General features: G+C 32.2%; 1 protein-coding gene across 5 annotated transcripts in view; it reads right to left on the bottom strand.

Moving 5' to 3' along the window:
• The window catches only part of EPHA5 (EPH receptor A5), a 272,484-nt gene that overhangs the window by 38,979 nt on the left and 206,925 nt on the right, over positions 1–26,580 (bottom strand). For 3 of the 5 annotated variants that reach the window (XM_069457146.1, XM_069457142.1, XM_069457143.1), the window contains exons 9-12: positions 14,270–14,335; positions 4,706–4,773; positions 3,279–3,404; positions 1,936–2,121 (exon numbers count right to left, since the gene is read on the bottom strand). In XM_069457146.1, the coding sequence (XP_069313247.1) occupies positions 1,936–2,121; positions 3,279–3,404; positions 4,706–4,773; positions 14,270–14,335 (446 nt within the window). The remainder of the gene's footprint in view (positions 1–1,935; positions 2,122–3,278; positions 3,405–4,705; positions 4,774–14,269; positions 14,336–26,580) is intronic. The other 2 variants (XM_069457144.1, XM_069457145.1) reach the window with 1 other exon arrangement.

The raw sequence follows: 26,580 nt of genomic DNA, 5'->3' as shown, positions 1-26,580 counted from the left end.
AGGTAGACTGGCTACCTGTAGAATTTCACATGATGGGGAGTCAGAGTGAGAGTTTATTTTCATAAAGTTAAATTTGGCAGCCACATGACGAATGAAATGAAGACATGGAATTCATCAAATATTTGCCTAATGTTACTACTAATACTATCATTAAAAATGATGTTTTACACTAGATCATACTATCTCTTCATAGGAAGTCATTTTACTCAATCTTTGTTGTTATGATTCTTTTCCCCACAGAATCTAGAACCACATGCTATTACAAATGTCCTTTCAAAGTCCTTCCACTTAGATAGAACACGATTGCATTTGAATTCTGATTTTTTTATTGTATCTGCAACCTCATAATTTTCACATCATATTCTCTCAATTTCAAATATTCAATTATTTCACATTTTCACCAAAGTATATAACTGTTGGAAAACATTTTTATTTCTTTTATTCTTTTCAAAAAAAAAGGTTTTTTTCCCCCTCTTTTCCCTGACTCCCTCTCTCTTGTCCCTGACTCTCACCTGTAGCAACTTATTTTTTTTCTGGTAAGACCTCAGAATGCCTTTTTTTGCTTCAGCAATGCCCTCTCTGGGTTGTCATCAAGGGAAGAATAATCTATGGGCATGTACTCAACTGGAGGAAGAAACATACCTAACATAACACGTCTGCAGGTTATTTTATTCCCTGTTGCATTTCTCAATGAGCATCCTCACTAGAGATGTGTTTCTCTTTGAGATACGTGAAAAACAATCTCCCAGAAATATAGGCTGAGTCAAAATTTCAATCAATTATCCACATGATGCTTTTTGGGGTGATCTTTCTCTAGGACTTGTGAGAGGGTTCTGAATTCTCATCTATGACCTACTGTAAATGAATCATTAGTTCGTAATTAACTTGTTACATACTAGGTAATTATTTTGTTTCTTTTGTATCTTATTGTAAAAACGTTTTGTTGCTGCTATGGTTTTGTTTCATTTTTCATATTTAAAATCTAATTGGCATCAATGGATATACAATCAATTGAATAAGAGCATTTATTGAATACAAGTTCCTTATACACATATTTGACATATGTAATTTAAAATTTTATTAATAAAACCTGAAGTTGAACAAATGCTTGAAAGAAAGTATAGAGAATGATCCCTGCCAAAGTTTTTACATGATTTTAGTAAGTGGTATGTAGGGTATAAGGGATAATAAAGGAAGGAATCAGAATATATAGAAATGATTAAGAAAAGAATGGACAAAGAGAAAATAAAGGTCTTAATTATGTGCCACATAAATACTTTACTGGGTGACTGAAAATTATTTAAAATCCTTTTATTGGGAGGCTCACCACGCAAACACATTTACAAGGCACTAACACAAATTTAAAAGAGATGTGAAATTCTAGATATTTCTGAGTAATTATTAGATTTGTTTTAACGGCAAAAAATTAGCTGCAAGGAACTTTTCCTGTCTTCTATGGCTATTGCTTTGTATAGAACTATTAAAATACCTTTTAAAATAATTAAAGAAAGTGCATCTAGCTATAAAGAACTGCTTAAAAGGTAGTATTACTATGGTTATAGTAATTCTGCTGAATGTTAAACTGCAATACTTCAATCAAAACTTTGAAGTTAATATTTCATTACGGTAAAAAGTGAATGAGCCAATAGAAAAAAATGTTGATAATTTTACTGCATCTTTTATCTGGATACATTTTTTTTTTCTGGTACTCAATTCATAGTAAGTTAATACATATATTTAAAAAAAAATAAATAAAAAGTCAGGTTCACTGAGTGTCAGCTTTGCCAAAAATCCACTAAAATATAGGACAGATATTAATATTACAGAAATTAATTTATTACAATGGTTATGTTCTCTGTAACCTAAAGTTAATAATAGTCTAGAAAAATATTCATGATATGCACATAAACATGCACAATATGCCATTGTACTTACTTTTGGTCACAACGCCTTCTAAATGGATTATGTTAGGATGATCAAACTGCCCCATGATACTTGCTTCACCCAGGAAATCTCTGCGTTGCTTCTCAGTATAGCCTACTTTAAGGGTTTTGATAGCCACAGGTAATTCTCTTTTTCCTGGTAATTTCAAACGTCCACTACAAACTTCACCAAATTCACCTTGTGATAAAGATAGGAAAAATGCACAAACTCATTCTCAATTCATACTCTGATAATACTCTAACACATTCTTAGAGTATTAAAACTTAGACCAAAAAAAAAGAGTCAAAAAGGGGAGCACAAACATCATCATCAATGTTAATAAAAAACAAATGGTACACTGGGAAAAACTATCTACAGATGATCATAAAACACTTTGGGGTTCTTAGCTTCATCCATCTCACCTGCAGAAACCTTAATGAAAATATTAGAAAGAAATGAAAAACAGCTGAGAATTACTTTTTGTTCTTCCTCTTTCTACTCTACTAGCATAATTAATGAGAACAGAAAAAAAGAAAGGTTATAGCTAGATAAAAATAAAACTATTTTAAGGTAGAGATGAATTATGTAAATACTTTAGGACAGTGTCCCCAACCTTTTTGGTACCAGGGGCCAGTTTCAATGGAAGACAATTTTTACATGGACCAGGGTGGGGGGATGGTTCGGGGATGATTCAAGTGCATTACATTTACTGTGCAGTCAAATCTCTCTGCTAATGATATGTATTTGCAGCTGCACTTTAGTGCTAGTGTCACTGCCTCAGCTCCACCTCAGATCATCAAGCATTAGATTCTCATAAGGAGCACACAAAGTAGATCCCTCACATGCACAGTTTACAGTAGGGTTCTGGCTCCTATGAGAATCTAATGCCACTGTGCATCTGACAGGAAGGAGGTGGGGCTTATGCGGTGATGCAAGTTATGGAGACCAGCTGTAAACACAGATGAAGCTTCACTTCTTCAGTAGCTGCCACTCATCTCTTGCTGTGTGGTCCATTTCCTAACAAGCCAGGGCCCAGTACCCGTCGCAGCCCAGGGGTTGGGGGTCACAGGTTTAGGGTATTACAAATTCACTAAATGTATCTAGTAAATGGTGAAATATTACCTATTTGAAAATACAGTTTTTTTTTTAATTTTTTTTTCCATATACCAGACATTTACTAGTTTAAGCATGAGCAACACAGAAGGTTGCATTAAAATGTGATCAATTACATATCACTTTGAAAGCAAGCCAATTACAGAAGATTAAAAACATCCTGTGCTAGATCAGGACTTTGATATATTACATTCTATGGTACAAACAAAAGTTAAAAGTCAGAGTTAAACACGTTGCCGTACCTGCTCCAATAACTCTTTCAATGGTGATGCATGAAGCTTCTATCTCCTTGGCAAATTCATGGACAGCTTGATTGGGATCCTCATAGGTATGTGGATCAATATAAGTTCTTACTCCTGGCAGTTTAACTGCAAAAATAAATGGGCATTAAAATAGAAGTGGTTACGATGGATGAGTAAATTTATAAACTCTATTAACATGCTAGTGTAGCTTAAATCTTTAATTCCTTGAGATAGCTGAGCTACAAGGACAGGCCCTCTCCGGAGTTAGGAGAGTCATGTGTATAGCAATATCACTTTTATAATTTAAGAAGTCTGCATTGTTGGCATGCACAAGAAATGTGTATGTGTTAACATATTGGAGTAGATACATCTTGCAATGATAATATGCAGAGAGTCAGTCTGTAGACAAATTAAGACAATTTTATTAAACCAGACAACGAACTACTAGTGATTCATTTGCTGGTTTGTTATTCTGTGTTTCACCTAGAAATATCATCATAGATTATTAATTTTAATTTAACAAAAATAATTTAAAATAACTTTTCTGGTGATATGGTGCAATAAGGCTGACATAGAAGTCAAAAGAAAAAGAGAAATTCTATTTCTCACACTATGCATGACTTTATACAAGACTCCCATGTTCTATGAGTCTCAGTTTTATCACCTTTAAAGGCTACCAATAAAAAATATTACCCTCTTAGTGTTTTCTTTAGGTTAAATATCATTAAGTAAGACAGGACTATGAAATAGATGGACCCAATGCTTTGCAGCATGAGCTATGGATTTAATGATTTTGGCTCTGGCAAAGTGATAACAACAAAAGAAACTTTTTGTCATTTACTTGGCAAATTAACTCATACTGTACTATTATAGGAAAATAAACATTAAAATACCATAATTAGAATTCATTTAGGGTATTTTTTAAAGCTCTTTTTAAAATTTTCTTTTCTGTATTTGTTAAAAGTGTAATCTTTGTCTGCTCATTGGAACCAAGGTTGCTTCTACAAAATCTGTTCAGGTAAATTCTCACTATCAATGCTAAAAGAAAAAAACTGAGAAATTTTATTCATTTAAACTGGCGGTATTATTTAATGATATGTTTCTACTCATTGTGTTGCTAGGAATTAAAATTAGCCCAGGAATTTTATTTGAAATACAATAGATTTTATATCAAGAAAAATGTTTTTATTTTAATAGTTACATTCTTTAACATATTCTTTAAAGAACTGAATAAACCATCCAGCTGTCGTCTAGAGCCAGCCAGCAATGTCCAAGCCCGTGTGCTTTACAGGAATGTAACAGAACACTTTTTTCAACATAGTATTTTTGGTTGGTTATTATAAATCCTCTACCCTAAAAAGAAAGACAAAACCAACAATAAAGCCTTCCCTATTATATTTTGTTTTTATTTTTTACAATTTGCTTACTGTGCCCATTATGAAAATGCATCTTTTCCTCTTCTGGATCTTGCTTTGCTTTGCTGTAGCCACACCGCCTGGAACAAAGCAAGTCTCAATTAGGCACACCTGAAAATGGTGAATCAATCACACCAAGCTCAGAAGCACAAAACACGATTCAAACTATTGTCATCCTAAACTGATTTTCATACTAGTAGTCTGAAACAACTTCAGTATTCCTTTTGGATAAAACCTAACCAGTATTCCTCACTCTCAGCAAATAATCTTGCCTAGATTTCATTGAGAAGTCTGAAGCCATCCAAACCTATTTCTAAGCTCCCTTTGCCATAAACCATGCACCAGACATTGTTCTGCTCCCTTCCTCTTTTACCTTTTTGCCAGCTCAGAGCTTACTGCCTCTCTAAGGATGAATTGCCAAAAATGAGCCTCTGGTACACTAGTCTCCTGCCTTCAGCACCCTACTCAATTGGGTTTTTTGTTCGTTTGTTTTGGAATCTTTAACTGCTCTCCTGGTTGTTTTCCACTCACATGCACTCATCACTGTGAAATTCAGCCTGTAGTGCCTCTCAGATCCACTTTTCAATCTTCGTCTCCCTTCTTTCTCTCAACTACCCATGGATTTGCAAGTCTTTGCATACTGCTCTTATTATTGATGAAAAATCTGTCCTTCTGAGGTTCACAAATGACATCTTAACCTCTAAATCCAATGACTTTATCTTAGTTTTTAAATATTCCTAATGGCCTGAAATCTCTAACTACTGTTCTCATGCTTGTTTTTTCTCTCTACGTTTATGTATGGACGTTTTCATAGGTCCTCTGCATGAACTTCTCTGGTTCTGTCCTCTCAATCCATCCATTTCTGTCAATTTAATTAATAACTCTTTCCCTCTGGTTTAATTTCTTTTGAGAATTATATTCTTATTGCTAGGAGATTTTATAGAGCTAGTCAACTGACATTCAAGCTCAACAGACCTTAAAATGAAATCAGTGTATTTTTCTTCACTTCTTTCAACCATAGTCTGCCTTCTTCTTTTCCTGTTAATGACACCACCATGGCCTTAGTCCTTTAAGATTAAAGTTTTATTCTTGTGACCTTCACAACAAATCAGTTGCCAAATCCCAAGCATTATGCACTGTAAATGTCTCACAATCCATCTCTTCCTTTCCATTAGTTCTACCACTTCTCAATTAAGGCCTTGTTATTTTTCATCTGGATTATTATAAATGCCTACAAAATGATGCTCCTCCATCTATAACTCCTTTCCTACACTATACCAGACATGGCTGTGGCCAAATTACTGTATATTAGATACTTTTCTATAGCTATGTACTAAAAAATCATCAACAAAATAAGGTAAAGACTCCTGAGTGAAGCCCTAACACTTGTTTCCTGAACCACCTCCAACTGTTCAACTTCTATTGCACTGAACTTTTTCCTAAAATTTCCAAGATATTTGTCCACGTTTCCATACATTTGCTCATACTGGTTCATTCATCAATGATGTTCTTCCTAACAATTTCCAACTATCAAAGCCTAGTTCTTCTTCACTTTTATTACATGATACTCAAAAATTTTTTCCCTCTGAATACAATAGCTTTCTGTATCCCTCTCATGGTGTGATTCCCACTCTACAGTGCAACATAGTCATTTAAATGTTTTTTGTCTTCCTTACTACTTGCCAGCTTCTTGAATGGCAGCAGTTGGCATTCATCTATAAATTCCTGCGGTCACCTAGCCCCTGACCCAGAGTTGTCCCTAAAAATATTTGCCACACTGATGAATGAATAAATGAATGAGTGAATGATATTTTGATTGTGTCTACACAATGACAAGTATTTGGAGAGGAAATATGCCAATGAATATTGAGTTGATGGTTACCCATATAACATCAAACAACTGGCTAAAATGACAATATTTAAATTATTTTTAGTGCAACTCTAAGGAAGTGATTTTACTATTCATAAGCTCCCACCATAATATTGAATTTATTAAAAACAAAAATTCCATTTATTTCTGCATTAAGAAAAAACATCCAAAATAATAGACTGACACAATATTTTCATTACAAAATTTACTACTGTGTGCTGTAAATGAGTATTTATTAGACAGGTACAAACAGAGACTGTTCCTTGGCTACGTATTCTAGGACAGGGGCCCCCACCCTTTTTGGCACTAGGGACTGGTTTCATGGAAGACAATTATTCCACGGACTGGGGGGGAATTTAGCAAGCGATGTGGAGCAGAAGTAAACACAGATGAAGCCTCTCTCACTCACCCGCTGCTCACTTCCTACTGTGCGGCCCAGTTCCTAACAGGCCATGGACCGGTACTGGTCTGCAGCCCAGGGGTTGGGGACCGCAGTTCTAGAGTATTTCAAAATATTTGTATATTTTAATATAAAAATAAAACCTATTTTATTCTGTCATTTTCTAGTATGTTATTACATATATATTACAAAAAATGGTCAACACAACACATCCTTATGCCGTTTTTTGAAAGAAATAATTTTATTTATCATGTTAAGTAACTGAAAATTTTTTAGTAAAGTACAGTTAGTAAATTTTGAGTAAACATGAAGTAATATATGCAATATACACAGTGTTCTTGGGTGAAGAAAATTATACCTCAGGGATTTGGGGGCTTTTCAAATTTTATTTATGATACTTAGATGTGTTTGTCATTCAAGGGCCCTTAAGACATCTCAAGTCACACCACCGCAGTGAAATGGAGAGAACAAACAAATACATGAAACCATACTGAAATTGTATTTGGTCTATTTAAGCTGTGATTTTAGTTATTTTAATTCATTGTCTTATTCATGATTTTGCTAGATATTACCTTATTTTTTCATTCTTTCCTGTATGTTCCTCTAGAGAGAAGTTATTAATATTTCTTTTTAACAATGTTCTAAGTACAATTGTGTAAAATTATCCTGAGGTTTATGTTATTTAAATAATACTGACAAAAAAAAATCTGTTAGAGGAATTCTACAGAGACCTAAAAGCTATACATGTTCTTACAGTTTACATTAGAAAACAAACATCCACCTTCAACTCTCCCATCTTCAAAAAAAAAAAAAATAAGCTTTCAAAATTGTATCCTCAAATAGTTTTTATCATTAAATAAGCCTCGTGGATATTTAAATTGCATGCAAAGTCCTCATATGAAAATGGAAATCAAACTAGATCTCATCTTAAAAACGATTTGGGAATACGTTGGTGAGGAGCAGTTAACATTTTATTACCTAGGGTGAGAGTCAGGAGGGCAATAGAAAGGAGTTATTTTTGACTATGGGCATCTCTGGAGCTCTATAACATATACAGCTGCATGTCACATTAACATAGAAAATGAAGTTCTGGAACCCCCCAAAGCATTATTAAAACAAGCCTCAATAAGCTACAGCAAGGAAAAGTGGAGCTGGCATAGACTGACACTCAGCAGTGGTTCAGCCTCACTGACAGAGCATTGCAGGAAGCCTGTTCATTCAGTACCATGTTCTGTACCTGCTCTAGACGCATCATTTGAACCAATCAGACAAACAGTCAATAAATATGTCATCTGAACATAAACGATGCCTCCTAACCTTCTGGAACTGATTCCCTTTTTCTGAATGAAAAAGATATAGTTTTTTTTTTTTTTTTTCCATTTTGCTTCATATAACAATTTTAATGAGCTTTGAGATTATTGGACTAAAATTATCTGTAATGTTTGTATTTAGAGGAATCATCTAATCATTTATACTCATGTTCTTCCAGAAAACAAGGTGATTTTATTTTTTAGTACTAGAAATGAACATAAGAAATTCTACATAGGCATAACTCATTTATTAATTAATATTTTTTAAAAAGTTCTAGAGACATGCTTGGTATATAAATATAGCAATCATCTTATGGGTAATTTAGAAACCAATCTATTTCCTCCCATGCCCGTTCTAAGGAGTTGGGTAACATATTGCTGATAATATTAATGCTGATCTTTAAAAACTTGGCTACAGTCAAAGCATCAAAATTTGGATATTTGAAATTTCCATATACATTAAATAATAAACAATAATCTTTATGTAGGGATAGAGGTGCCAATGAATAACTTAGTTCTTGGACATAAATTTAAGATTTGATAATACATTTGGCAAATGAATGTCAAGCACGCTAGAGTACCAAGCCTTGTGCAGAATTAGTAATTTACTAAATGGTACTACTGTGGCCAATGAGGAAAGATGAGTGAATAGCCAAGGAGAGTGTAAATCCTTGCTCAACAATAGTCTCTACATGATCAGATTTTTCTATTGCTTTAGCCTATATAAATAAACATTGTATACTTTTTTCACTTAGTTAAATGAAGTGGGGTGGGACACACTGATGGAAGGAGGAGGGGTTTTGCATTTTGACTTTTTTTTTAAAAGAGTGAGCATACGCAGTTCCTAGCTCAGAAATAGACACTCCCGTATTGTTCCTCTAATTTTCAGATTGATTAAAAAATGTTTTTCCTATGCTCTAAAACAAAAATATTCAAAAGGAAACAAATTGTAGCAAATATTAATATTCTTGTGAGATGAGAGAAAATAAAAACTTTTAATTTAGCAGTTTTTAAAACCGCATTTCTTCACATATACACACTTCCTTGTTCTAACATAATAATGACCTTAACCATTGCCTAATGTTGTATTTAAAGAATTTTATTGCTGGAATCTTGAAAAGAATAAGTTACAGCTTTTTGAGAAATAATTTGACTCTTTCACTTCAGGATTCTATCTAAGTGAGCAAAAGCTCAGCTAGCTCAGCCTCATAAAATAAAGAAGCATATTAACATTAGGTTATTAATATATCTAATAAATATGAGAGATAGATTAAACATTGTTTTATGGGACAGTATTCTTCAATAAGAATGTGAGTGAATATGCAGTAAAATGGGACTTTAAAGATTTAGACTGCCTTGCTAACAGAACCTTAAAACTCTTATTCATATTTTCCTCATTTAAAATACTAGAATACTGGGATTTTGAGTTTTGTCATAGATTTAAGTTAGACAGAAAAATGTAACTAATCTATTCTTACTTACTGAAAATCACCAAGCATACTTCCCAATGGAAATGTATATATGTTGAAAAACACACTTTCCTTGGATATGGAAATGATGCAATGATATACTACACAAAATGAGGGCATAACTTTGTGGGTTACCATCTCATATTTGATCAAAGGTACTAACCACCCTATGATTAATGGCATGTGAGAAGCTAAATTATTTCTTATTTGATGTCTTACATACCATTTTGTATCTCCATATTCTAAAAAAATTTTTTTAACTCAGAAATAGTGTAGTAGGCATGATTTTGTAAATCTTCCATTAGTGAACTTTTTAAGTCTTTTAAAAAATTAATTATAATAGAAAGATCAGAACTCAAATTTCAAATACTTAAAAATGCTCAAGGTAAGTTACAGGCTATTCTAAATGTTGGATTAAATTTTAATTGACATAGAATTTTGATACAATACATTTCATAAAGTGTAGCATATATGGATTAAGTTTCCCTGTTCTTAACAAGTTTTGTTCTAATGCTAGAGTAGCTAATTTCCTATTAATTTTTAACTATTGCATAGATGCCACCATTGGATTTCTCACAAGTAGGCCCATTTAATATCTCCTATAATCTGAGGTTTCATAATTATTTAAAAAAGAATATTTTGGAACAGTTCATGGTTATATTTTACAAAGCAAGACTTGAATTAAAATTTGGTATACTCTATAAATTTCAAGCAACCCTCACATCTACCTGCCACAAAGCATTTTAAATGGAAGTCTAGAATTATTACAGAAGGATAGTTTTATTCTTTTTGCCACTTTCCTGCAATATAAAAGGAAAGAGGACTTCTACATACCTCCCTGGCAGATATCTTGTGAAGATGATTGAAATAATCACTGTAAAGTGTATGAAAATAATTTTTTTTGTAAATCAAATTTTAAGAAACTTAAAGTTAGTATAGAGAAAAAAATGATTTATTGAAAAATTAAGATAATAGTTAATGTTTCAAAAAGATTCATAACCCTTTTGGCCAGAGAAATTTGTTTTGTTTTGGTTTTGTGTTTAATCTCTGCATTATTAGAGATTTTAATATCTGCTTTATAAGATGAGCTAGAGTTCATCTCTTATGTCTCTGATTAAAAATATTTAAAAAATAAGAAAATGAATTTCTTAAAATATGAGGATGATCTAATAAAGATCCGAGATTAGGTAAATGAACAAAATAAGAATTTAAAATCTCTATTTTCAAAGTAGTGACTTTCTCCCTTGCCACTTGAACCCCGCAGAAGACATAGTAAATGATATGAAAACACTGGAAAGTATGAAATCTAATGAATGAAAAAAGTAATCTGACGTATGTTTGAATTTAAGAAATGCAAGAAATGGCTGCTTTGGGGCTACGAGATATTTCAGATGGATTTATAATAAATATTGCGCTATAAATACATATTGATTTCTATAAGTATAAATGCAAGTGAATATTCAGGCATATATAGTAACAATATTTTAGAAAGTACACACATTAATATCTTATTTATATTAAAGCAGTCAATTCAACACTAAGTGTTTATAAAACTAGATTTTTTTTTTTTTTTTGTGAAGTGAAACAATGATTACAGTTTCAAGCTGGTTGTCGTAGACCTAAAGGCAAAGGCAAATGATAAAAGATACCTCTGCAAAAAATGTGCGCAGTCTTCTGGATAGGATTCTAAAATCTAGGTATCTGAGTATCATTCAAAAATAGCTTCTATCACTGGGTAGATTTCAGTCAAAGGATGGAGAATGTTTGGAATATTAACATTATGTTTAAGGATGTCACAACAAAGAAAGCAGCTATAATGATGAAAAATAATTTGAGATAAAAGGATTAAAGATGGCAATATGTAATTACAAATTTCATCTTATAAATGGCACATCATGCTTTTGAAAAATAATGGATTGCAGTTTCCTGGTGGGGAATATGACAGAGTAAAAATCAGAACCTCAGAGCCTTGTAGAAGCTTTAACATATTTTAAAGGATCTAGATCAATACTTTTGAAATCCTGCTCTTCAGAAACCTAGATTTCCACAAGGCATCTCAGCATATTTCTAAAAGTCTGTGAAATGACAATGAGCAAGTTTAAAGTATATGCATCATAATATGTTAAGGTCAAAACCAACCACACATATATTCATGAATGATTTTTCAAGAAATGAAAAACAGCAAGATTCCAAGATCCAAAATGTCTACAAATCTCTATTCTATAATTGCAAATGTGTCTGTTCACAAATGATAATGATAGAGTGTTCCTTGAAAATTATTGACATGGCAATTGAAAATGCTGGTATGATTAGACATACAAAATTAGGTGACAGGATTTCAGATTTCTTAGCATTTTATTGACTCTACTTGAAAAATGATTCTTCTCAGCCCTTAATTTCCATTACCTAAGGCTGTTTTCTCCTCAATGCTTTAATGTAAACAAATGCCATCCTTAACTGAAACCTTGTAGTGACTTGAAATTATAAAATGGAACTTCAGAAAACATAGCAATAAAAACATTTTTATCTTTCATTCTTTCCCAGCACTAATTTTGAACAAGTTTATTATTGTCTAATTTATATAAGTTCAACTAAATTTTTGCTTTATTTTATTTTCTTTTACCAAGAATACATTTTTTAAAAATTCTAGCTCTTTCATAAACCTTTCCATGAAAACTGTTAGTATTTTATTAAGTTCCTAAGTGCATTTATGGCTAAATCAAAACACACACATGTATAGATACAGATATACAGACACACACGCGCACACACATTCATTGCCTCCATGATTCCTAACATTATTTGAAGAAAGATAGTGCTATCTTCAGATTCACTATCTGAAGTGTTCTTTGTGAAGGAAAAGTTCTGCCTTCCTACTCTCCTTCTTTTCTTTTATTTATTTCATAAACCTCCTGAAGGCAACTGCACAGTAGAAAAGTATACTATTTTTAAAAATCAAGCATTTCAATCTAGCTAAAGTTCATCTTTGCCAATACTTTATAAGTCATGGGTTCATAAATGTTCAGACTTTCACTGAAGTATCTTTGAGATTTAGTTCAATGTAGTTAGAGATGTCAATTTTCTTTTTTTCTCTAAGATGTAAATTCTGCCTATTCTGCTTCAGTGATAATTTAACTCTTTTAATTTATATCAAGTATTGGGCTATCTCAAGTACTGAAGTAGAATAGGCAATCCAGTGATCAGTTTTCAGTTTTTCATAGCACATTAAAAGAAAACACAGTGTAAAGCCATTTAATTTATACTTTACCTATTGCCAGATTTCAGTTTTCATTTGGCTTGCCACTTAAGCCCCATGCGCCTAAGAATTTCCTGTGTAAGTTAAATAATTTGGAAAAATCTGCACTTTCATGTTAACTTTAAAACTTTTTCCAAATACAAATTTTTAAGAGATTGAGAAAAATCTTCCTGAATTACATCAGTCTGTGCTTGTTTACTCTCTCTTACTCTCAGATCGTTGGTATCATTCCACCACTTCTCACGTATGTATGTATATGTACACTCATTCACACTCATAAATTTTTAAGCAACAAAAATTCATTTATACCTAGAGAATACAAGTAACAATTTCAAATGCCCCCAGGAAACTCCCTAATTCTCTAAAACGCATTTTACCTTTTTGGGGGCAAATTTTAACTACACAGGACAACTCAATTCAATATTAGACTCTTTAATCTATAAAGAAATTTGATTTAGATTCTTTAACCTTGAAAGAAATAATCTGGAGTATTTCACTTTTTACAAGGTAGCTCCTATTCTGTGAAAGTCCCTATAAATCTGTGAATAGAGTTCTCTGGTCTTACGTTCTGGACAACAGCATTATAGTTATAACCCAAATGTATATTTTGTATTTGTATTTATAATTAATTAAGACTATACCATTTGGATACTGATTCCAAAATATGTGCATATTTTTTACTTCATTGGTTTCAACGTAGGAATGTCAGTTCTAATAGCCAAAATAATTAAAGCTTAATAAAATTAGGTAAACCATTTAAAATTACATGTGATTTTATTTTCCAATGCCACATGTATCCACAATGATATGACAATAGAAGATCCCAGATACATTATGGTCATTCCATGGTTCTGGGAGACAGAGAAGGTGATTCCACCTGGACAGAAATTGCATTCTACTTCCATATGTGATATGGTTTTTACTTAATGGAACAACAAAAACAGTGACATGTTAAATGTAGAACAAAGTTATAATCTTATAACTCCCTAGGTTAATTTGGAATGACAGTAAAAGCCTCAGAAGAGAAGTATGAATGATTAACATAGGGATGATGTGCTATATGCATAATATTTTATTTAAAATAATCCATCGTGAAATCACTTGGTAGGGTTCACCTTTGGGAGCCAATTTCATTCAACTATTCTCACTTATAAGTTATAACCAGTGTACTAACTGTTAAATGCACACAAATGGAGAAAGAAAAAGAATGCTGACGGTCATACAAATAGGTGGACATCACATAGGAGTGAAAGCGGGAGGGGAACACTAACCATATTAGGCTTGGATGGGCAACAGCGCACAGGGAAGAAGCCCTCCCACAGCCACAATCGCAGCAACTGAAAAGCAAACAAGAGAGCCCAAGATAAGGAAGAGATCCCACTCCCCTCGATTATAGCATAAAGATAGTATGAATTTCCTCGGATGTCTGCTTTCCTTTTCAAAACCAAAAAACCCTAAATGCATACAATTAAATTTTTTCCGCAATGCCTTTCAAATTAAAGAGCGTTTTAAGGATTTAAGAAATACAGAGCTGTATTGAATTGTTATTTTTATTTTGCTTAAAATGATTATTCAGTAGGAAATAAAATGAGCCAATGTATTTGAATTAATTGTATGCAATTAATATAGACATATAAATAAAGATGTAAGCCCATTTAAATACATCTTTCCTCAGAAATTCCCCCAAATTTTACATTTGGAAGACATTCTAAAGAGCCCTTTAAATACATGTTTTGCATATAGCTTACAAAATTGGGGAGAGATTAAGGGCTTGCTAGTTTGCCCCACTGATTTCCTATGCCAGCAGTATTACTTATCATAGCCTATTGAAAATGTTATGCTTATGTTACTTCTCCAATCATTTATGAAAGGCTACCAATTTAAATTTAAATTTTCAGATTTTAAAAATGCATTTCCAAATATATATTTTCAGAATGATTGCTTTGCTACGTAAAAAAAAGCAAACAATATATAATACATGCATTTTTCTGGATATCGCAGCACTCAAGATTTTAAAAAATATTCCACATATTCATAGTAAAAAAATCCAGAAAATACAAAGTAAATTATTTTATTAAATGTACTATATTGACGGAAACCATGTAAACTGATGGCAGAATACAGCGTACAAGTTATTTAGTGCTTCAATGCATTCACTTTTAAGTATTATTATTTTTTTAATGAATAGCATTTATACTGACTTGAAGAGAACTGCAATGTGAGCTCAGTAATGATAACATCTACCAGCAGGTCTCAGTTTCTGTTTAAAATCTGTCTATTTTGAACCTCCATTATTTGAAATGTGTCTATTCTATTTTATATCAAATAAGAAAAAATATAATAAACATTCAATAAATTTTAAAATGCTAATGAAGACTGGCAATATTTCCAAATCAAATTCCAATAGACCATTTTCAAAGAAAGAGTAGACAATGTTTCCTGTATTTTCTTTGTAGCAATGATGATGTTTTGACTTTTAGTACTGCTAAATATCTGACGATTTAGCTATTACTAAAATGGAATACTGATAAATAAATATGGCTACTATGACTTTTTTCAATTTGTCTATTTATTATATTTTAAAGAATGTGCTGAATAATTACTTTCACTGCAGAGATACTGACAGTCCGATTTATAGTATATCAAAATATTAAAATGCTCCAAGGGTACGTAAAACATCTGTAAAATATTTTGACATATCTCAATATATTTCTTTATAATTACATCTATTTGATTAATGTCTTAAACAATTACTGAAATCTTATATAAGTTAACTTTCCTACTGATTCTGCCTGGTCTTAGCACTCAGATTAGGGCTTGGAAAACTAAAGGTCGTGGCCCAAATCCAGCCCACTACTTGTTTATGTAAATACAATTTCATTGGAACATGGCTACACTTGTGACTTGTTTATGTGTTCTTTAGGAGGTGCTACAGTGGGGCTGAGTAGTTGTGATACAGAATGTATGCCTTTCAAAGCTTGAAATATCTACTCTATGGCCCTTGAAAGAAAGTTTGCCCTTTTTTCTTCGACTGCTAGTTTCTTGAGATGAGGTTGATTTCTTGATCTTTTTTTTCTTCACAGTTTAATCATAATGAGTGACACTTGTAAGTAGTCAATGTTTTACTGTAATTGATATTAACTGATAGCATGATTACCTAAATTTACTGATACCTACTCATAAAGAAGGTTTCATATATGTGTTCATTTTAAATATCACAGTTTCAACTCAGTAAAAATAAATAATTTTTGGCTGTAGACAAGTGTATCTAATTGTTTTTTAGTGAGAGAAAAAGATGATGTCATTTTCTAATAAGGAACAAATGTCCTAGTTGAAAGACTGCACAGTTTATAAACTCATATAGAATTGTGCTTAGGAAAGCAATAACTACATTGTGATTGGCTATCACCTGATCATATAGTTTTAATACTTGGTTGGTGTTCTAGTGCTCAAGAAACACAGTAATGATTCTAAAAATAATAAGAACATTTTACAAAGTTCTCTTAGTCTTAAAAATTATAATAAGCTTTGTGTTTTACAAATCAGTACATACATACACACACATACATACACTCACATGCAATTCACTATAACACCAAATCCATAAATTTTAGTCCTGAAAAATCTAAATCATCTTACTTATCATTAGAATTACACTTTATAGGTTTAATCAAATTTAATCAAAACATCTGAAAGAGTGTAAAAACAAACACTTTTTTCAGAATCATTGTTTTAGATTTTGTACTCATACTTTCTTTGACTTGTTTTAAGATGGCATAAATAAATTACCTTGAGTAACTTGGTTAACCTTTTTGTGTCTAGGTTAACAGCTATAAAATAGTGATAATAATGGATCTTATCTCATAGGTTTTGTGAAAATAAAGTGAGAGAATATATATATTTCAGTTTACAGTGCCTGGCACATCATACATTTTGGGAGAAAACTGTTAGCTATGACTCTTAGTAATATCATAATCAATGTGACAGAATAGATTCTCATTTCAGAGGAATTGATATTTTTCATGTTCCATATGATGTTACCATATGAAATAGTTCCATTTATAATATAACTAAATAACTAATTACATTTGTATTAATTTATATAAATACATAATGACCAATACAATTAAAAAATTATTTCCATAAAATACATTTTCTAAGGATTTAGTGATCAGATCATACTGTGCATTAATGTTATTAAGAAAATTAAAACTAAGTTCTTTTTCTATAAATATATGAAGTGAAATGATAACCCCCCAAATAGCTCTTTTTAAATAAACTCTGAAGATGCTGTCACAGTACACCTCGGCACCAGATGGTTTAAAAAACATTTTTTTTCCTTAATCAATAAATAATAAGATAAGTATAGGCTGAAAATGCTTACAAGCCTTGGAGATAATTTAGAAATAGAAACCAAAATGTGCCAGAAATAGCAGCCAACCTTGTCGTGAGCTAGGGTTCAATACAAGCTACATCTGCATTCCCATCAGTTTTTAGCACCTGGAACTCTGTAAGTAACTGCATGCAGCTCTAACAAGATCATTATTATCCAAGTTTAAAATAGTTTAGCCCCTTTAGGCTTATAATAATTAAAAAAAAAACCTGTTGGTCTTTGTTTTAACACAGTATTCAATTTGTCCTTTAGCAGATTAAAATATGATAACAAAAGGTTTCCAGACCCAAAGAAGATTCAAATGAAATTACTTTAGCCAGGAATTGTACACAGAGTTGATCAATATGCACATGAAGTGTGTCAATGTAAGTAAGATAACCTCACTCTTATAGAAGCAAGGTGATTATACCTCTAGGGAACATACTAGATCATAGAAGCAAGACTGCCAGCTGTGGATAAATGATGATTTAAATTCCTAAACAAGAGATCATATTGATACAAGTGGATAAGAAGAACACTAAGATGCCATTAGATAAATGAGAGAAAAGAGGAGCAATTTCACAAAAGAAGTACTTTAATTACACAGAAAATGTTTTCACTTTACTTATTTTAAAAAAGGAAGAAAATTAAAGATTGTGTTGTTCATTCATTTTAAATTAAAACAACCACCACCAGTGATGGTACTCAGTGCTGGAGAAAACAGAGTAGAGTTATCGCCATTGTACATGGCACATGACACTGAAAAGTGGCACTAATCCTTCAGAAAACAATACTTTAAAACCTAGCAAAGATCAATAAGATGTTCTCATACTTTGATACTATCGTGTTGCAAAATATTTAAGATCATGGAGTTTGTAATCAAATTAGGAGCAGTCCTGAATGTATCTATTATTAAATGCAGAGCTTTGGGTAAACCTATCATCGATGAAATGAGATAATAATAAAAACTATACCACATAGTATTGCTTTGAAGAATGAATTTGATAATACAAGTAAAGCTCTGTACTATTCTGGGCTCACAGCCAGCACTTTAGAAGTTTTCAGTTGATATTATTATAATAACACAGTCTTAGGGCAAAGAATGTGGTACAAATAACATATATGAGTCTGGGCATAGATTTTATAGAAACTAAATAGAAATAAAATATATTTCACTAAACAAAAATATATTTGTAGCATCTATGAAGCAATGAAAATAAAGATGGTGCAATATTAAATTTTTAAAAATTAGATTAAAAATTAGTATTAAAAAAAGTAAAATGATGGCATAAAAATAAAACACACCTCTAAGATATTGGAATGTTTAGCCTTATGGGAAGATTTTTAGTTTACTCTGATTTCATATTTGTTTGTTTATTTTACTTCATAATTTTAAGAAAATTAAATAAAACTTAAACAATTCCAATTATGATTCTTATTGCAATATACTATCATTCACACCCTATCAGTTTTAAAATGATAAAAATAATTAAACATATAACTAATATTTAGGAAAAAACTGATGAGGGAAATTGTTCACTTGCAAGTAACACTGTTAATCATTTTATAAATATCTTAAAATATGGCATGATGCAATGCTGCAACGTAGTGAATGTATATGTCTGTCTCTCAAATTCCTATGTTGAAATCCTAACTTCCAAAGTGATGATACTAGTAGGTGGGGCCTTTGGGAATTGATTAAGTCATGAGTGCAGAGCCCTCACGAATGAGATCAATTTCCTTATAAAACAGGCCTAAGAGAGCTCCTTTGCCCCCTTTTTCTCATATGAGGAAACATTAAGAATGCAGCTGTCAGCAAGCCAGGAAGAGAGCCCTCACCAGAAACCAGGCAGGCCAGCACCCTGCTCTTGGACTTCCCAGTCTCCAGAACTGTTAGAAATAAATTTCTGCTATTTATAAGCCACCCAGACTATGATATTTTGTTATAGCAGCCTGAATAGACCAACACAAGTATCTTTTGCTTGTGTCTTAAACCACTGCCATTCTTTTAAGATTTGTAATTGATTTCCTGATAAAGCCAGGCTGAAACTCTACAGAACTCTTTTGTTAAAAACTAGGAAAGGGATAAAAGTAAAATAATAAGATATGGACTGCCAGATGTCACTCATTAACCATACTTCTGATACAAAGGCACACAGTTATTCTTCTTTACAAGACAATGTAATGCTAATAGGTAAAAAAAAGCTGTTTCTTTTTTTTTTTTTTTATACAGTGTGTTTTTCAGTAACTCAGAGGGAAATACCACATGTACAACATATGCTGGGATTTATATGTATAATCCAATGAGTACACGGAGGCCCTAGTCTAGGCAAATTGGGATAGTACATAGTTATATATATTATTTTTATATTCTTTTCCAGTTCCTTCTTTCTAAATAGCATATTACCCTTACCAATGACTATTCGTGTCTTCACATTACCCTCTAGAACCCTCTTAACAATTCTTGTGCTATTTCAGCACAGTTCTTGGTAGTTGGGCTTTGAGATATCCAGTGGATCTCTTAGTTTTACCTAATCAAGTTCCAAGCCTGGGACTCTCGTATCTTGCTTTCTCCTTGTGTTTCCTATTTCAAGCTGGAAATTCCTATTACAGTATTCAACATAGAGCTAAGAGGCCTAGGACACAGAGGGGAAACAGCTTCCCTGGGGTGGCACTGATAGACAGTTGCAGAGGTAAAGTGTGGGCACCAGTTACTGGCCTCATACAGTACTGAAGCCCAGATTCTCCTCCCTTATTTTCCAGCTCCTTTCATCCCCCCTCTTCTCTTACCCTCATCTCCTCTTCCACCTCCTCCACTGAAAATTTAAGAAGTTTTCATGAGAAACCCTGTTATGAATCTGTTTTTCCTCTTTCACTTACTGCTTATTACCAAGTTAAAAAGAATCAGGTAAATTATCCCATGGTAAATTACATACAACACTACAACACCTTTATATAAGTCTAGCCCTTAATGTAGCAAAATATATCAAATTTTGTTTTAAAGCATGCAAATATGGACACCTTAAATATACTCTAGCACCCAAATTCTACTACATGACTCAAATACATGTTTAAATTGAGGATTATATCATATAAATGATGGAGGTGAATCTTAAATAAATTATGTACATTTCAAGAATTTAGAAAAACTCAACTCTATAATATAAATCTAGGTGTTCCATGTGTAGCTATGCCTTTGTCTTAAGGACAAAGTCACAAACACAGACTAATTCACTTTAATGTTGGGATCAGAAACTCTCCTTATTTCTTACTCTAAAAACAACTGCTAGAACCTAGGAATCTTAAACTAAATTAAAGCAAAAAGAAAACTTGAGGTGAGATATATATAGACTACACTTCAATTGCTTTTTTTACAAGTTACACCTTTAATGATGATTCTCTGTACTTATTTCATTTCATTATCCTAGTAGGCAGAGATCACTATAAAATATTAGGTTCTTCTTTCATGAATGCCACAAGGTAAAGGCATTGATACAGCTAGCAAATGTTATTGAACATGTTAGGCACAATTTGCTTATTTAGTATATATGTGAAATCAAAATAAGTTTTATCAAATATTAACCAACTTAGCAAACATTTACTGAGAATCTATGTGCTACACTTTAATAATAAAGAAATTGTGTAACAACAGTTTTTTACCTGCACACAATATGGTGGTTCCAAACCTAGCCACAGGTTAGAGTCAACAAAAGACCTTAAAAAAAATTCCCAAGACTTACAACAATTAAATCAGAACATCTGGATTGTGGAACCCAAACATTATTATTTTTAAAAAGCTGTTAGTTGATTCTAAATTTTCTCCAGGTTGAGAATCACTGATCCAATAGGTACTCAATAAATACTTGTTGTATTGAATAACACGTCTTATAAGTGTCTTGGGGGGAATTTACTTAATGAATAAAAAGGGAAAGTTTTATAATTATCATATTAAGGGTCAGTATGTTAATAAAAATTTCTAAAGTGCTTGGAGGTGCTTCACAATAATTTATTCTCTGGTAAGTATGTATATACAAATTATATATATATTATGCTTATAAAGTATTAATATATATCAAGGCATATTATATATGTGTATACATATTATATGTGTGATCAAGACCCATTCTAACAAGAAAATTAAAGAAATATGTGATTTTTTTTTTGCTTTCCCATTTGATATTTTCCAAAATTATGGAAGGCCTGGACATGACATTAGTGGCAAAAACAGGTTGGAAAGAAATATTTCTACTCTTAGGAATCTTTATCTGTGTCTCTTGAAAAGCAAAGCCACCATCACTCCCACGACCACCACTACTACTTCCACTGCTACCAGTACAATCAAAGCAAGAAAAGGAAAAATATGAAGAAAATTTTACCTATTTTTATCTTAGGCAGGAGTACTATGGGAAAAAATACAAAACCCAGCATGAAACTTTTTGACTACTGAGGAGGTCCTTTGATGTTGTGAGAGGATGGCTCTCATTAACCTCAGTGTAGAGTATGTGTCATATTTTAGAATGCTTCAATTATGTCCTGTTTATAATGTCTGGAAATCTGAAGAAATAATGTCATTTTCTTCATAACTTATTATATATCAGTGACTTGTACAGTTGGACATCTCTTCCTCTAATATTTGTATAAAAGTAGGGGGAAAGTATGAAGGAAACTGTGTTTTGAAATTTTTGAATGCCTTATCAGTGACTCATACCATGGAAAAATAATATGATATGAGTTCTATAAGCCATATTTCAATCTAGAATTGCAATGAAAAATAAACAACATTAAACACTACCATCTACTATAAAATTATAATTTTCTATGTAGAAAATCTTGCATGAGTATGGATGTATATGTGTGAAATTAGCTCCCTTATTTTTCCAAGCTCAGTTTGCATGCAAGAAAGACACCATTAACAAGGGAGGAAGCAATGGAAGATGAGGTTGGGGAGGATCACAGGAAGAGGTTTGGAAAGGCTAAATAGACTAGGCTAAGATGTCACAGGAAACTGGATATGCCACAGGCATTCATGCTTATATACCTTTTCCAGCACAACCTCTCAACCAACTTTAATAAAATTTCTCTTCATCCTCAAGGTGCCGCTCAAATCAACCATTCTTTTAACACTATTTTTGTACTCATTCAAGCTGAGATAATCATATCCTCTATTCTCACACCAGTTTCTTCTCAATTTGTTCCAAATACTCAGAATCTGTATAACCCAGTCCAGAAAGCCAAACTACAACCTTTGTAGCAATCAGATCCAATGGTTGGGACATAATCAATAACTGCCAGCCTCCCTAATTTTTGTCCTCACTTCCAATTTGGAGCCAACCAGAGGATGCCAAATCACCTAGGATGCCCTGTTCCTAGGTAGTGCACGTTCAGCTTCCTCATGCCAATAACCTCCAAGCAGGGCATAAATGAAGCTTTCTCTTTTCTCTATTATCAAGGTTTTACACTATCCTGTCTGCCTTTGAGTCTCTGCCAAATGCAATAGATGTTGGCTGATCCCCTTCTGTAGCAAACTCTGAGAAAAATAGTCTGTGTTTGTTCTCATTTGGGTGATTTCAGTTTATTTCCAGAGAAGAGATAATCTTTACTAGTTCAATAAAGGGAAAATATATAGATTCATCTTCGCAATCAGCCACCATCTTATTTCTGTTCAGGCATAATAATAGTGTTGATATACAACACACTGAGTCATGTGCTTCTCCCTCCTGCAGGATGATGCCTACATTGAGCAAACATCAATTATCTCCATTTCCAGAAGCCTGAAGTTACTGTAAGCTTCTTCCACTGAACTGCCCAACCCCCAATCATCTCACAGCTAAATCAGGTTTATCTCTGAGGCTTCTTAGAGAAAAGCATATGACTATGATGATGCATTTGTTTGTGCCCAGCTATTTTAAGTTTTAATTTATTTTGAAAAAAGTAGAGAAAAAGTGGGGGCAGATAAAGTTGCAAAAAAGTGATGGTATTTTTGAAGCTGAAAAAAAATAAGAATATTTATATGCATGGCTCTGATAATAATGTGATTTAGGCAGTCATTTGTTTTAATGAAAAATAGTACCCTTTAGAAATATGAGTGACCTCAAAAAAAGAAAGAAATGAGTCAAAGAAATAAGATAAATACATATTTTCTCTGATATTTTTTAAGCTGCCTCCTTTATGGCTGTTCAGTATTTTTGTAAAGTTGAATCACATCTATCAGCATTAAACTTTTAAGGTGGAGAAATCAGAAGGACTAATGTTTTAATTTAATCATTTCACTCCCAAACAAGAAATGATAAATTTAGAAGGATATTGAATTACCAAAAGACAAGGAATGTGTGTACTTCGTGATGAATATATTATGAAAATTAAAAATACCATCAGAATTATTTAAGAAGAAGCTAATGTTATATTTTCATATCAAAGTATTCAAAATTCAATCTAAAAACATTTTTTCTGTTAATATTGGTCATTGATCAGTAGTATTAAAATCACAATTATGATAATTGTCATAAGTGCTTAAAATTAAATATGCTGGTGATAAATGTGAAATATTTTGTTAATAACACATTATACACATAAAAGTGATTAATTATGGTTACAATTCTTTCAATACACTATTGTGTATAAATGTGTGTGTGTGTATTATATATATATATATATACACACAAAATGTATATATAAATATTTGTAATTAAGACTATATATAATCCTCAACAGGAATTTAGCTGACCAAATGTTGAAAATTATTTTAGCATTATAATATTTATACTTATGTGATACTGGTACAAATCAGACAGATTAATAGAATGGCTTTGATCGCCCAGAGCCAGTATAGATAAAAGAATATCTATATAGACACTTATTTAGTGTATGCTACAGATGGAAACCTATAAGGGCAGGTTTACAATGAAAAACAGTGCTAGGTACTTACATAATTCTGTTGAAAATATAAATTTAAATGCCCTGGTTACACAAAATTAACATATTTTATATCCCATGCAAAATAACCATGACTAAAAAGTGAACAAAACCTGACATTTCCAATGACATTTCTCTATTGTGTGAAGCACTACTATCCCACTAGCATTAATGGGTAAGGGGCCTGTACATGCAATTTACAAAATAGGTATTAAAATAGCTAATGACTACTTTTTGCTTATATATTAATGGACCTATTAATTCTTAAAAATAAAAAGAAAGGCAACTTAAAAAGCAGAACTGTTTTTCTCCTATTAAATTAGCAAAGACAGATTTGACTGTGGCCCACCAGGCTACTTCGTGCACTGTTGAGGGGAATGCTAATTAGTACAACGATTCAGAAGGCCCATTTTTCAATATCTATCAACACTCTTAAAAATATTCATACTCATTGACTGTTACTTTTAATTATAAGAATGCGTGCTAAGCACAGTAAAGACAGAAATAGTTAAAAACAAAACAAAATACAGACACATATACAAAAACTAAAAGGCCCCCCCCAAGCAAAAACCACACACAAAAAATGAAAAAAGTGAAACATGTGAGGTTAGACATTAGAATACCTAAAAGACATTAAATTGTTTTTAAAACATTTTCGATTACTCAGATAAATTTCATGTTATAATGTTAAGTCAAAGAAAAACAGAAAACAAGATTACAAACTATGAACTCAGCTATACATATAAAAATATTTTCAATATATGTGACAAAATATTAATAGTGATTGCTTCTCGTGGTGTAAGTATGATTTATTTTCTATCTACATTTTGTCTTGTATGTTCTTTGTAATTTTTAATAAGAAAATTGAGTTATGCATACCTAAATAAAATAGTAGCTAGTAAGAAATTAGGGCAATCAGCCTAACTGTGCCAACTTTGTAACATTCAATGTAAAAAAGACTGAAACTTATAGGAAAGTGGGGGCAACAACAGGTCCTGGTAGTATCAGAAAATCAGGACATTCATCTAAGGAAATGGCCATTAATCTAACCTCTACAGCTATGTTGGAATGTAGCTGAAGCAGTCCAGATGCATTCAGAGTATTTGAGGTCTAAGGAGATACAATACAATGAGTGGGCACATGGAAGCAGAAATGATAGTGATTTCCACTTCAAGACATGTGGTGTACTAAGATGATCCCGATAGACTTTCAAACTGAGTTATTTAAGTGTCCTCTTAGAGTGGGTGATTTTCAAAGGCATGGAGACATCAGAGCAGGATCTAGTCACCCTCATTTTGGGAACTGATGGGAACAAATGTACTAAACCTCACAGGCTCCATTCACATAGTTCAGATACACAGAAGGATTTCCTTCTGATTTCAATTTTTTGGATGAAGATTTAGATGCCCTGTGGCTTGGACATATTATATTTCAAAACATAATATGTCTGGGTTGTAGAAGACACATCTACTTAAAACTTAAAGTAGCAATGTTTCTATTGCAGCCAAAGAGTGACAATGCACACTAGCACAGATTTGGAATGACTAATTATAAATCATTAGGACTCCCAAAAAGACCAGCTTTACCTTGGGCACACAGTTTTCCAAATTACTAGACAAGAGGTAATTCCAACAGTACACAATATGTGCACTTGAAACAAGTGGAATAAAACTAGGTCAGAAAAAGTCATAGACATGACATCAAAATAAATCACCAAGAGGCCTCTACCTATTATGAATGTAGAACCCTGGTTTATCCTATCGTCCATCAAAATTTATATGTAAGCATTGTTTTGCATTGCCGACCTTGTAAATATCAAATTCATGCTGATTTGATGATGCTTTGTTAGATTTTAGATCATCTTTAGTATGATGAGATAGAAATTAGTCATTTCAGGGGTTTTCATCTTCAAAGTTTTCTGAGAAAGATTGGACCTATAATTTGGTATTTCCTGATAATTTTACTTGTAGCAAATTAAGAAAATCAGAATACCTATGCAGGTTTAATGTCTTTACTGGTTAAATAGTTACACTAAACTTTGTATCCTTGAAAAGGGAGCACTGTGGCACTGGCATATCTGAAGATCTCATGAACAGTGATAGCTTTAAGGACTTGTAGTAAAATTCCAGGAAAAATGAGTATTAACATAGAAAGCATTTGACTTAGTTTTATATTCTTACATGTTTTTAAAGATGTTTGTTCAACTCTTTACTCTCTAATAGTGCATTGTGATTACCTTTTATGTTTGTCTGTGTCGTACTTTTCCATATTTTAAAATCATATATCTTGTATCTTTTT

The sequence above is a fragment of the Eulemur rufifrons genome, chromosome 24, assembly GCF_041146395.1.
Source record: "Eulemur rufifrons isolate Redbay chromosome 24, OSU_ERuf_1, whole genome shotgun sequence".
NCBI classification, from domain to species: Eukaryota; Metazoa; Chordata; class Mammalia; order Primates; family Lemuridae; genus Eulemur; species Eulemur rufifrons.
Note: the sequence above shows the minus strand (reverse complement) of the source record. Positions and strands in the feature narration are given on the sequence as shown.